Raw genomic sequence first — 14,555 nt, forward strand, 5'->3', positions numbered from 1 at the left:
CCTGTTAGAGCTTATGCGTTTTAGTTTCGTTTTTGGTTGTTTTTAACTTTGACTCTACAGTAGTGCCCGTCTTGTCTATTTAGATTATAAGCTCTTTCGAGCAGGAACTCTGTACAGCGCTGTGTACGTCTGGTAGTGCTATAGAAATAATAGTAGTAGTAGTAGCCTTAAAAATAAGGAAGCTACAAAGAGAACGCCTCTAAACGCACTTTCCACAATCACTAACAAAAACAAAAATCCTGTAATTAATAAACCAGGAAAATTCTAACAAAGTTTATGACCCTCACTAAGGGCAGCCAGAGTCAATTGTTAAAGTTAAATATTTTCTAATATTTAGAGGTAGAGAATGACACAGGGACAAACTCAATTTCCCTATCCCTGTGAGTTTTGTCACTGTCCCTGCCCCATTTCTATAAACTCTGCCTTAACCGCACAAGCCTCAAACACATATGATTTTAATGTGTTTGAGGCTTGTGCAGATGAGGACAGAGCTTGCAGGAATTGGGCTGGGACAGGAAAAGAACTTGCTAGATGGGAACATGAGTTCCCGCAGGAACGGGAAAAAAAATTTGTCCCCATGTCATTCTCAAGTTTCATGATTATTTGATATATCACCTTCTGTAATACTAAGCAATTACACAAAATATTTAAAATCAGGGGATACACAACAAAAGTACATATTGACAAATACAAAAACAGAATGGACTAACGTGGTACAAAAGGACTACAATAAAAGAAAGGAGAGAGAACAAAAAGGATAAAACAATGGGGGTAGAAGGGTTTTAGTCAGACTGTTATCAGAAAGGGAAGGAGAAAGTGGGAGTGTAGGAGATTAGATCATTGTTCAAAGGCATCTCTATAAAAAAATTTTAGTGCTCCTTTAAATTTATCTAAACTTGCTTTCTCTCTAATGTAAGGGGGCAGAGTATTCCAGATGGTGGGAGCAGGTACGGTGAAGCAGGTCGCGCTAGAGAATGACACGGTGGTTGTTACCCGCGGCTAGCCGCGAGTAACCCGCCGAAACGGGAAGAGAAAATTAGTGGTTGCTGCGGGGACGGGGACAAGGCCATTCACCGCCCCGTGGAGCGGTGAATGGTCTCGTCTACGCAGTGAAGCCAGCACAGATCGCGCAGTCCAGCATCCCCACCCGATCGCTGCATCCCACGTCCTGCCATCTCCCTCCCTCCACCTCACCTTAGGTGCTTGCCAAATCCGAGTTTAATTCTTCTCCCAGGCACCACGCTTTCAATAAGTCACGCGTGCGCAGCTGCTTGAATTGTTGAATCTCCTCTGATGCAACTGGAAACAGGAAGTTGGGTCAGAGGAAAAGATTCAACAGCTCAAGCAGCCGTACGCGGGGCTTATCGAAAGCGTGTGGCTGGGAGAAGAATTAAAGTCAGACTCAGCAGGCACCTAAGGTGAGGTGGAGGGAGGGGGATGGCAGGATGCGGCGATCGGGCGGGAGGGTGCTGCTGGACCACGCGATCCGTGATCATGCATGTTTCCTCACATTAGGAAGGAGGAAGTGGACAGTAGTCATGGGGACGGGGCGGGCACAGTGATCGCGGGGATAGGGCGGGGACAGTGGTTGCGGTGACGGCGACGGGGCGGGGACAGTGGTCGCAGGGACGGGGCGGTGATAGGGATGGTGGTCACAGGGACGGGGTGGTGACAGGGATGGTGGTCGCAGGGACGGGGCGGTGACAGGGACAGATTTTTCCCCGTGTCATTCTCTAGGTCGTGCGGCAAGTGCCTGAGTAGGCACAAAAATAAGTTTTGGGAGGATGATCTGAGAGCTCTAAGTGGAGCATGAGGAATAAGTAGCTTATCAATGAATACCTGTTCTCTCTGGATTTAAGGGCTAGATTCATTAAGGACACCGATCGTGTCCCGATCACTTAGCGACCCCAACCTGATTCACTAACCTTACTCCCCATCCGATCATGCATATAAGGGGGAACAGCATGCAAATATAGGCAGGCAGCGGTTCACTAAAAAAAATGAGGGACACTGACTAGGCTACCCAATCAAACAAGGTCCTTTTTGACTGCCCTGCTCTCTGCCCCGACTCTCCTCTTGCTGCCCTGGGATCTGAACTTTCCTTGCTTGGTTGTGCTTCACTTTCCCTGACCAGCATAGCCTTAAATCTACCGATTCTGGCATTTGGCAACCCTGAAACTGTGCATTGTAATATTCTGAACCTCAAAACGATTGTTTATGGACCTGGAATTGGGGAGGACAGGGCTTTCCAGAGTGCCAGTGCACTTGCGTGCCTTCCCTGCCTTTAAACACAGAGCTTGACATTGTCTGTATATCATCCACATTCCCAAGAACTGGCTATGACACACAGAAGTGATGGCATCTCTCTCTCTGCAGTGCGAGCCCGTGGTTTTAACCAGCGGGTTTAAAGCGGGCTAAAACCACGGGCTTGCGAAGTTTTCCTTATCTGCAATTTTGCATATGGGGAAACTGAACGAGCCTCACCTTTGCAGCTCAAAAATGATTTTCAGTGCGGGTTCTCTTTTGTTCAGGGCTGTGCCTGGATCTTGGGCATTTTCAAGCCGAGCGCTTGTACTGAAGCTAGCAAGAGAGGGAGGATGGAGGCTGGATAGACTTTTGTTTGATCCTCCCCGTTCCCTGAAAGTCTTGGCTGGGCCCCCTTTCAGAAGCAGGGAAGAGACGCTCCAAGTATCGCAGGGTTAAAAATGGTCTGCGCATGTGTTGCGATCGCTCTTCAGCGAGCCCATTTGCATGAGGACGCGTAGTGAATCGGGTGATTGGCAACCTCACAGATTGGATCTGTGAGGTTAGTGAATCTAGCCCTAAGTGTTTTAAACGTAAGTAGTGCAATTTTGAAAGTAATTCTAAGACGGATGAGGAGCCAATGGACATTTTTCAATAATGGAGAGACGTGGTCATATTTCTTGGAATTGGTGATAATTTTAATAGTGGTAGTTTGGATTAGTTGGAGTCGTTTGATTTCTTTTTGAAATATTCCAACTCGCTATAGATCGATTTGACAGCACCAGGAGCAACTTCCGGTGCAAGACATCTGGCTTGAATTTTATTAACTGCACTATGATGTGAAAAACACATATTTCATAGGACCCAGTGTTGTGGGTACTTGAGCACCTCCAAAATTGAACAAACTCCTTGCCGGGAAGGGGTAAAACATGGACCTGGCAGATCCTTAACTGCACGTCCTTAAACATCTTCATTTGACAGCTGAGGTTTCAGATTTCTTGTCTGTAGTTCCACCGCTGTAAATGTTGCCGTTTCTGACCCCCACGGATCTATGCCGACAGTCTTACTAATAATAATATGAGGGAGGTCTGCCTTTTATTCCAAAAATACCTCTCTTATCAAACTCTTAGAATTGTTTTTTCAATAGAAACAGCAATGAGTGCTGTTCTCTATTAGACTTGTCTCAAACATTAAATTTAAATGCTTTAAATGGGAAGGGGCCTCAGATCCCCGTGCGTTGTATGTTACCTGAACAACTGCACTAGATAGGGAAGTAACCTCATTGACCCCCACATCCCCTCCTGCCTAATGAAATACTGTATGTTCAATGCTCTCTTGATTCACTTTTTCAAACTGATTTGTCAAAATGAAAATCAAAGAACTTAGCTTAGGCAGGGCTTCGACTGTATACTGCAGGTGTAACAAATCTGCTGTCTTTGCCGGTCCGACATGAAAGCTGGAATCTCAGCTGTCAATATCCGTGAGGTCCGCGTTTTACCCCTTCCCCTCCTTGCCTGTGTCTAAGTAGAGATAATTTCTGTTAGAGTAAGCACGCCCAATAATTTTCCAAAAGTTGGTTCTTAAACTGTATTTGCAAAACCCCGCAACAACTCTAATCCTCATTCCCGAGAGAGAAGCAGGTACAGGGCAGAGGTAAAGCGCCCACGGCCCATTCACCTCCCCTGGACTACTGTACTCACAAAAGGGGCACCTCTCCAAAGCCGCAAGAGACTGGTTATCCACCTCATCGTTTAGCGAGAATTAACACCAAGCTGGGCAATTGCAGATCTGTAGTGCACACGAAAACAGCCACTGGTTCCTGGGTCAGAAGGAGGCGGAGTCAAAGTTCCCCAGCTCACGTCATCGGTCCTCAACCCCGCCCAAGTTTTGCCTCTCAGCTCTCACTCCTTTAACTCACGGCCTGGCTATAGTGGAGAAGTAAACGTGGATTGGTCAATCGTATGCAAGCTCAATTTTGCTTTTATTAACAATTATCTATGAAAGGAGCTCGATTAGTTGTGGTTTTAGCGTGAGTATAAAATGTAGTCGAAGGCCTATTATTTAATTACAAAATGTTGTGCTGAGAATTTGATTACATTAAGGCAGTGTTTCTCAACCTTGTTCTCGGAACGTAACTAATTGTTCAGTCTTTCAGGATTTACTATGAATATGTATAACTTAGATCTGCATACAATGAAGGCAATGTATGCAAATTTATCTCATGAATATTCACTTGGGTATCCTGAAAATCTAACTGGCTGAAGGTGTGACAGGACAAGAATGTCCCTGCTTCTACTAGGTGTAAATATCCTACCTCACTACTACAGCTTTGGGGCTAGATTCACTAACCTGCCCGATTGGGCCTGATCCAGGCAGGTCCGATGAATTCTCTAAACACCAATATGACACAATCGATCATAAATTATTATTAAACAGGTTTCAATCAATCGGTATCTCAGACCAAGTCCTATCTTGGTTCCAATCCTACTTCTCTGATCGTTCCTCTTCTGTTTCTTTTAATAACACAACCTCTGATACTTTTAATACAACTTACGGTGTTCCTCAAGGCTCCATATTATCTCCACTTCTATTCAATATATTTCTAGCTCCTCTGTTGACCTTATGCCAATCTATAGGCTTCAACGTATTTGCATATGCCGATGACATTCAACTCTTACATCCTATTGATACCGATAATCCTTCCGATTCATCATCAATTAACATAAAATTAGAGAAAATTCATAATTGGTTAAATGAAAATAGACTTGCATTAAATATTAAGAAATCCAACGTATTACTCTTCCCTTGGAAGGAGAATTTCAAATTAAAGCTCCCTATTTCCATTAAGGGTCAACCATTACAAGAGGTATACAACATAAAAATACTAGGTGTTATATTTGATCAAAAACTTACTTTTCACGAACATATAAGTAGTGTTATCAAGTCTTCATTTTTTAGGCTCCATCAAATCCGCTCTGTGTCACAATTTCTTAGTATTAAATCTCTTAACATTCTTATTCATTCTCTTGTCATTTCAAAAATTGACTATTGTAATGCTCTGCTTATAGGAATAGCACAAAAAGAAATTAAACGATTACAAATGATACAAAACACATCTATTAAACTTATTTGTAAAGCTAAAAAATTTGACCATGTAACACCCCTTCTCAAAGAAGCTCATTGGCTACCAGTTGCCCATAGAATATTATACAAACTTGGTCTGCTCACTTTCAAATCTCTTTTTTTTTAAACTCCAGCTTTTATTCACAAATTATTAATACCTTACACTACCAACAGAACATTAAGATCTGCAGAACAACATTTATTATCTATCCCATCTTTAAAAATAATAAATACGCGCCGTCAGTTTATGTTCTCTGTTATTGCTCCCCAAACCTGGAATTCTTTCCCTAGTTACTTAAGAGAAGAAACTAACATAGAAAAATTTAAAAGTAAATTGAAAACTTTTCTCTTCTATGATGCATTTATAAATTAATTATAACTTGATTTTCAAAAAATCAGAAATCATTTTTTTTTCTCTTTTTTCCATCTCCCTACCCTCCCTTATGTACTTTCCCTAAATGTCTCTCCAGACTTTTAATACAATGTAAATTCTCCCCCCAATTCCTTATGTTTCCAATTTTGTTGCATTTGTCTTAAGTTGAGTTTGTTTTATTTATTGTAGTAATAATTTTAACAATGTAATTTTATCAAAATGTACATCGCTTTGAATTCAGATAAAGCGATTAATCAAATTTTTATTAAACTTGAAAACTTGAACTTGAGATGGGGGCGATCAGAGGAATGCCCGGATTGCTCAATAGCGATCCCAGCGCATGCGCAGACCTTCAGGCCAGTAGAGGGTTTTTTTTCTTCTTTTTTTTCTAGGGAAGGGGAATGTGAAACTGGTGTACTGGCAGGATAAAGCCAGGCCCGCATAGATTATTTTTATTTTTTTAATTGAGCCTATGGTTTTAACCCGCTTAAAGCCCGCGGGTTAAAACCACGGGCTCGCAGTGTGGAGCAGAGCAGGGCAGCATTCGGTCACACAGCCCCCCACTATAAAACGCACACCGGTGGCTGATCAGGGCTCCGCTTCCTTCCCACATTCTTAACTCCTCCGTCAAACAGACGTTATAAAGCCCCCCCCTCCCTTAGCCAAAAAACACTTCCGCCTCTGATTAGGTACAGGCTCAGTCTCATTGCAGGGAAGATGGAAGTAGCCGGGTCTGTGCTGTCACTAGCATGCGCATAGGAAGGGGAGGCTCGTGACCGGGGAGCTCTTCTTTTTGGAACTCTTAAATGCACGTGCTCACTTGTCTCCCGAGCTTGGACCGAAGATGCGGTTGTTGCACAAGCAGCCGTTCAGCAGGCGAGAACTTCCAGCGGACCTGCGACCAAACAAAGAAGTCTACTGCAGAGTGACCAAGGAGATCTTCAGGGACGCTTTTTAATGAAAAATAATGCATTTTCGCCCTTTAATTTTGCCGCTACAGGTGAAAGACCTTCCCCCTCCTCCCTCCACCCCCTCCCGAGACCAGAGCAGGGCGGCATTTGGGGTGAGCAGGCAGGAGAAGAGATCTGGGCAGAGCAGGAGAGATTGCAGAGCAGGGCAGAGAGCAGGGTTGAAAAGATGTTTTCGACTGGTCCCCAGGAGTTGCTTCTTCAGTTGATCAGCCAGCCCAGTCAGATGTGAAATTTTGTATTGTGAATCGCTTCCTTGCCTACATTGCATGCGTTTCACCTCATTTGCATTCACGGATCGGAGGATGGTCAGCATAGAGGTAAGTGAATCGGGCCAGAGGGTAATTTGGTCACTAAGGGGTCGCAAATCGATTGGTGCATGATCGGTTTGCTTTGTGAATCTGGGATGTTCAGAAGACTCAATAACATCAAAGATTTATTTATTTACTGTCTAAAAACTAAACGGTTTACAGTTAAAAATACATAAAATAGACATCACAAAGTAAAATTTTAAAATCTTCACTCTTAAATAGCCTCTTCTGCTCCAAAATCAACCAAATACATTTCAGGAATGCTGCAACAAACAGCTGGGGTTTTAACTGTTTCTTAAATTGTAACTGGTTCGACCTTAGTGTAACTGCCCTACCAAAGCATTCCACAGCTTAACACCAGCAATACAAAAAGTCATTGCTCTAGTGTCTGCATATCTCCCTAGCATTATTGGGTCTAATAACTAGGCCAGTTTCATGCCTTTTCTGTCTTGTTCTCTGAAACAAACCTCTGAAAAAAGCAGTTACCTACCTATAATGGGTGTTATCCAAGGGCAGCATGGAAATTTTCTTACATGTGGGTGATGTCTTCCACGGAGCCTGGTATGAATGGTCAAAAAGTGGGCTTTCACTTTAACAGTTCTGGGACCATCCGCACCATGCATGCATCAGTGCATTCATATGCGTCGTCGGTCAGCAGGATCCTCAGTTTGGTGACAGGCTAAGAAGCCAATCAAGGGAGGAAGGTAGGTCATGAGAATAATTGTCTACTGTCCTTGAATAGCACCTTAGAACAAGCAGACAATATGTTCTCACGCATGGGACTTCCTAGCTGCCAGGATCATGCCTCTGAGAAGAGGGTTAGTGGAAAGGAGTATGAGCCTGGCAAAACCCTGAGGGTTGGAAGGAGAATGGCTTCTAAGTAGATAATACATTTTGGAGTACTTCTTGGTTGAACTGACTATCTTAGTGGGATGTGGACTAGTTGAGGTAAAATTTCAAGATGTCCTTCAGGAGGAATTTTGGATGTGTGGAGCTCACTGACTCAGCGTGCAGATGTGATGGAGATAAGGAAGTTACCTTCCAAGTAAGATGCTTGAGAGATGCTGTTGCCAGTGGCTTGAAAGGAGGTTTCATCAAGGTAGAAAAGACAACATTAAGGGTCCAAGGCACAGTTGGAGGCTTGACTGGGGTTCTAGTTTTGAGCAAGCCTTTCATAAATCTGGAGACTACCAGGTGCGTAGACAACTGTTTATTATCTAGTGGAGCATGGAAAGTGCTAATAGCACTCAAATGAACTTGGACGGATAAGGTCTGTAGTCCAGAGTCAGAGAGGTGTAGGAGGTAGTCCAACAGTGATGGGAGGGCACATGTGTGGATCTAGTGCAGATGCATTGCACCCCCCCACCCCCGTCCAAGCATGGAGGCATCATTTGTTAACATTTCTGATATGGTGGTACCTGGAATAGAAGGCCTCTAGATAGATTGGTGAATGACATACACCACTGAAGTGCCTTTCGGAAAGCTGGAGTGACTGTCAGGCATTGAGAGGATTGCAAACCACTGACCATTTTAGTAGCCTTTCTCTGGACCGACTCCATCCTGTTTATATCTTTTTGAAGGTGTGGTCTCCAGAATTGTACACAATATTCTAAATGAGGTCTAATCAGAGACTTACATACGGGCATCAATACCTCCTTTTTCCTACTGGCCACTCCTCTTCCTATGTACCCAAGCATCCTTCTAGCTTTCACCATCGCCTCATAAATGTGCATGAGGTGAGTCTCTTTCATTTGAAAGGACGTTCTGGAATGAGAGGGCATAGGATAAAGTTAAGAGGTGATAGGCTCAGGAGTAATCTAAGGAAATACTTTTTTACAGAAAGGATGGTAGATGCTTGGAACAGTCTCCCGAAAGAGGTGGTGGAGATAGAGACTGGGGCTCATAATTAAAAAAAAAAACCACATCCAAAAAGGGGCCTAAAGCGGTACTTGGACGATCAAAAACCCAGATTGTCCAATTACCGATAATCAAAGCTGGTTTTAGATATATCTAAAACCAGCTTAAGCCTTTCCCCTGTCTCTAAATGCCTAGAGCGAAAAGAGGTGTTTTTAGAGGAGGGGAAATGACGGAAGGTGGGCCGACCTAGACCTAGTCGTACAGCAAGTATAATCAAAACCTTGAACAGGTTACCTAGTCGGAACTTACATGTTTTGACTTAGACCAAGTCAAAACAGGTATAAGTTCCGAAAAGGGGCCGCTGAGCTGATCGCGGCTGCCGTGATCAGCTCAGCGGCTCCGGCAACCTGCCCACCCCCCACTGCAACAGTCGCAGCAGGAAAGATGCCACAACTCCCCTGCCACGATAGCGATCCCCGAACTGCTGCGAATCGCAGCACTTCGCGATGAGGATCGCGGCAGGAGAGATGCCTCATCTCCCCTGCTGCGATCCTCACACTGAAGTGCCGCGGTTCGCAGCACTTCGGGGGATCGCTATCGCGGCAGGAGAGATAGCCAATCTCTCCTGCTGTGATCCACACACCCCGCCCGAACCGATACAGGCAGGAGGGAGACAAACCCCTCCTGCCCCAGCGACCCCCACCCCTCCTAAGATATGAGCAGAAGGGAGCCCAACCCCTCCTGCCCCAGTGACCCCACCCCTAAGATACAGACAGGAGGGAATCCAACCCCTCCTACCCCAGTGACCCCCCCACCCCTCCTAAGATATGGGCAGGAGGGATCCCAACCCCTCCTGCCCCGGCGACCCCCCCAGTCACCCCCCTAAGACAGGCAGGAGGGAGCCCAACCTCTCCTGCCCATGATGCACCTCCCCTACGACCGTCCCCCGAACCCCCAATCGGCCCCCCCAAACCCCTGATTGCCCCCCTGAACCTGCGACCCCGCGACACCTCCCACACCCCCATTTTTTTTGTGTGTGTGATTTTAAACTTAAATATCAAGCATTGTAACTTGTATAGAAAGAAATTAAATCTAAGAACAATTTCCATTAAAGTTTCCACTTTAACAATAAAAGAAAAAAGGAAAAAAGGAACATAGCCATGAGTTTAACTTTACTCAAGTCTTCTAATTAGGATCCAAGATTTAACAAACAGCGAGAAACATAAGAAAATATTCAAAGTATGTCAAAGGCTATAGAGCTGAGAGCTAATGTCTAATTCAATCTAAAGAGCTGAAGATTTTTCTTTCGCCAGACAAGATAGTGACAAAAAGGTAGTTAATTGAAAAGGTTTGAAGAAAACATACTTAGTTGCACGGTGATACACAATACACTTACAGGGATGTCTTAAATAAAATGTAGTCCCTAAAGCTAAGACACTCATGTCTACGTTTCTGCAGCTCACGTGATAAGTCGGGAAACATCTATATTTTAAAACCAAGAAATTCTTTCTGCCCATTCTTAAAGAATAATCTCAAAATCCATGCTTTATCTGGTAGCAGAGCTACCGTTAATATTAATGTAGCTGGAATTGCCATTTCTTTATCTGAAGTCTCAAGCAGAGTTGAAACATTCAATACTTCTTGATTAATAATCATTTGATGTTGAACTTGATCTCTAATAGGCAGGTAGTAAACCTGAGAGAATGGAGTGAGCATTCCTCCAAAACTCCCTCTAGAAATAATTAATAGTAGTAATAGTAGTCTTAAGCCTTAAAAACTGATTGTATGGTAGATTATGGGGGTCTTTTACTAAGGCACGCCTTAGTAAAAGACCCCCTATATTTTAAGGATGTTCTATGGCAGCTTGTATGATACCAAAAGCTTATTCACATCAGTTGGTTTACAGCAGGGATCTCAAAGTCCTTCTTCTCAAAGTCCACAATCCAGTCGGGTTTTCAGGATTTCCCCAATGAATATGCATTGAAAGCAGTGCATGCACATAGATCTCATGCATATTCATTGGGGAAATCCTGAAAACTCAACTGGATTGCAGCCCTCAAGGAGGGACTTTGAGACCCTTGGTTTACAGTAAATATCTGTTTCTATCTTACTATCAATGATTCTAATTAGGATATCGAAAAATGAGATCTCTTTTTTATCAAACACCATCTGAGATTTCAAATTAAGGTCATTATCACTGATCCAATCAGAAAATCTGCAAAGATCCATGTCTGAACCTTTCCAAATGATAAAAACATCATCAACATTGGGAGAAAATGGTTTGTTATGTATACTTGTAAGTTGAATGTGCTTTTATTGTATTATTATATATTACATTTTTATGTATTGCACTATTGAAGTTTGGAAAATCAATAAAGAACTTAAAAAAACAAACAAACATCATCAACATATCTCTTCCATAAAACAATGTACTCAAAAACATGCAGTATCGTTAAATTATGCAACATATAAGGTCTATGCCTTTGATTTATTTATAAAAAGTCTTCAAATGCAAAATAGTTTTCTTTCAGTGCTATACTGACCAGTTTGATAATGAACTCTGTAAGGATTCTTTTATCAAAACCATGTACTTGTTGTAATGCATCTCTTACAATATTAAATGCTTCATTGTGGGATAAATTCATATACATTAAGTCAATGTCCACTGTAACCAGAAGATAATCATCTTCCCATTCCAAACCATTTAAAATATAGATAATGTGGGCCAAATCCCTAGTGTAGGAGGGGATCTTAGGAACAAGTGGTCTTAAAAGTGTATCTATAAAATTGATATATATTCAATATTAGACCCAGTACCAGAAATAATAGGTCTTTCTGGAGGAGCGGTAAGAGAGTTATGAATCTTTGTCAAGATATAAATAATTAGGATAACTGGATAGAAACATAGAAATATAGAATTCTAGCTGATGCCCCGGCGTTGCACGGGTATTTAATTATAGCAATAACACTGTAAATGGATTCAAATAAAGATACTTTATAGTGGTGAAAGAAATTATTTTTTTACAGCTTAATAAAAAGTACAATATTCAAATTATAATGTGAAATATTTGACAAAATGAATACAATACAACTAACGCAAAACGTGATTATAAACAACATTTTTAGTTTCACCTCCAGGAGCAAGAACATATAAATTGTTGGGTGAATCCACCCTTGAGCAAGCAACATAGAGTTGTGGGCTGAGAGACCCCCAGAACATATCAGCCCAGGTAGTGAGGGATCAGCATACAAAGTTTCGTTCAAATCGGTCAAGCCGTTTTTGAATTACTGTGAGAATGGCAGCTTTTTACATTTTTTCCATTGACATGAATGGGTGATATCTGATTTTCTGTTTGTAGCTTCGCCCACGTGTGCAGGTGGGCTGCGAGACCCCCAGAACATAGCACCCCAGGTAGTGAGGGATCTGCATACCAAGTTTCGTTCAAATCGGTCAAGCCGTTTTTGAATTACTGTGAGAATGGCAGCTTTTCACATTTTTTCCATTGACATGAATGGGTGAAATCTGATTTTATGTTTGTAGCTCCGCCCACGTGTGCAGGTGGGCCGCGAGACCCCCAGAACATATCACCCCAGGTAGTGAGGGATCAGCATACCAAGTTTCGGACAAATCGGTCAAGCCGTTTTTTAATTACTCTGAGAATGGCAGCTTTTTACATTTTTTCCATTGACATGAATGGGTGAAATCTGATTTTATGTTTGTAGCTCCGCCCACATGTGCAGGTGGGCCGCGAGACCCCCAGAACATATCACCCCAGGTAGTGAGGGATCAGCATACCAAGTTTCGGACAAATCGGTCAAGCCGTTTTTTAATTACTCTGAGAATGGCAGCTTTTTACATTTTTTCCATTGACATGAATGGGTGAAATCTGATTTTATGTTTGTAGCTCCGCCCACATGTGCAGGTGGGCCGCGAGACCCCCAGAACATATCATCCCAGGTAGTGAGGGATCTGCATACCAAGTTTCGTTCAAATCGGTCAAGCCGTTTTTGCGTGATCGCGGCACATACACACATACATACCTCCGATTTTATATATATATATAGATAGATGATGGCAGAAAAGGGCCGAAGGCCCAACAAGTCTGCCCAATCATGATCTCTTCCACTCTAGAGAAACTATCCTCTATTATATCTCTGTAGCGACCCCACATGTTTGTCCCATCGTCTCTTGAGCGTGCTACTATCCTCGACTACCTGACATAGAAGACCATTCCATCTAACAATCACCCTCTCGGTAAAGAAGTATTTCCTGGTGTCCCCATGAAATCTTCCTCCCCCTAAGTTTTAGCGGCTGTCCTTTTGTCACCGTGAGACCCGTAAGAGTAAAGATTTCCTCCTCCTCCTTGATGCGGCCCGTTATGTTCAACTTTAAAAAAAATGCTATTGCTTATCAGTAAGGAAACCTCCTTCATTGCCCTTGAATCAAAGGTTTTCATAATCTTCAGTATAGGGTCTCCAGTTCTCTCTTCTTAAACCTTTTTGTTTTCTAGTTTTAATTATTTATATTGTTCGATCAGCATAAACTTAGCACTTGGAGTATTTGGAATATCGAGAGCAATGGACTGAGTGGGTTTCTGAATATTGAAGATAAGTAACCCTTCTTTTCATCTATGCTTGTTTTTTGATAAAATATTAGATTTTTGGCAGGTAGGAGGGGTGCTATGATGTTTTAAAGCCTACACTGTTGAAATCCGTGGCTCCTATATTTCAAGCTGTTTGGATTTCACTGAGCACTTTAAAAACTTTTTTATGTTAATTCTGATTAAATGTATTAAATTATTAATCCTCTATAGTGAAGAATCCAGAAAAAGGAAGACAGATTGAGACAACCAGGTTTTACTTCTATTGCTTTCAGTGGAAGAGTCCAGATGTCTCTCTCTGTCTTCCTTACTTCCATTGCCTTCAGTGAAAGTAAAACACGGATGTTTCATTCCGTCTTCTTTTTCCTGGAGCCATATGGTAACCCTACACATAGGAGTTGCACTGCAAGAAGCAGCCCGCCCTTACAGGTTCACATCCTCTCCGAGATGGAGTAGACCCCAAGAATGGGGACCTCCTGTGTAGGAATGATGCTGCACACACAAGGCTCAGAGTGGGATGAGGCGACCTAAATAGATGGTCTCTCCCCCTTTTATTGAAGAATCATAGCTCCATTAATTACTTAGCTAATGCTCTACAAGGTTATAGTTTCATCATACATTTACAGTGAGGATTATAGCAAAGTAATTCATTGTTTACATATTTCATGTGCTTCTCAAAGTTACTATCTCACGTGACATCTGAATACATATAATGGTTATAATAAAGTGATTCCCAATGTGTACACTTCTAATGTCTAAAATCTTACTATAGCATGTGACAGTCCAAAGGTTATAATGCACGCTCTTTAAGCTCTCTTGATTAGCCTTAAGCTCAGGGCCTGCTTTGGCACGTAGGCAAAGTCTGATTGTTGCCCATATAAGGGATGCTTAAACAAGATAAGAGATAAGATAAGGGTAAACCTGTGTCAGGTTAATATGTGTCAAGAGTCTTGTGACAAAAAGGTAGGGGGGAATGCCTCAGCATTCGGTCTCAAGGTGCAAACCTTTTTCTTTGCTTTTTCAAGAGGGAAAGAGAAAGGATTCATACTTCTACACAGAGCCACAAGGCCTAGATCCT

General features: G+C 42.5%; 1 protein-coding gene across 2 annotated transcripts in view; it reads right to left on the bottom strand.

The window, feature by feature from the left end:
• The window catches only part of LOC117346942, a 76,868-nt gene extending 72,715 nt beyond the window's left edge, over nucleotides 1-4,153 (bottom strand). The window contains exon 1 of one of the 2 annotated variants that reach the window (XM_033917234.1): nucleotides 3,945-4,153. In XM_033917234.1, the coding sequence (XP_033773125.1) occupies nucleotides 3,945-3,992 (48 nt within the window). In that variant the 5' untranslated portion in view covers nucleotides 3,993-4,153. Of the gene's footprint in view, nucleotides 1-2,484; nucleotides 2,631-3,944 lie in introns of those variants that run through there. The other variant, XM_033917244.1, reaches the window with a different exon arrangement.
• Between the last annotated feature and the right edge of the window lie 10,402 nt (nucleotides 4,154-14,555).

This window comes from Geotrypetes seraphini, chromosome 1 (assembly GCF_902459505.1).
Source record: "Geotrypetes seraphini chromosome 1, aGeoSer1.1, whole genome shotgun sequence".
Taxonomy (NCBI): Eukaryota; Metazoa; Chordata; class Amphibia; order Gymnophiona; family Dermophiidae; genus Geotrypetes; species Geotrypetes seraphini.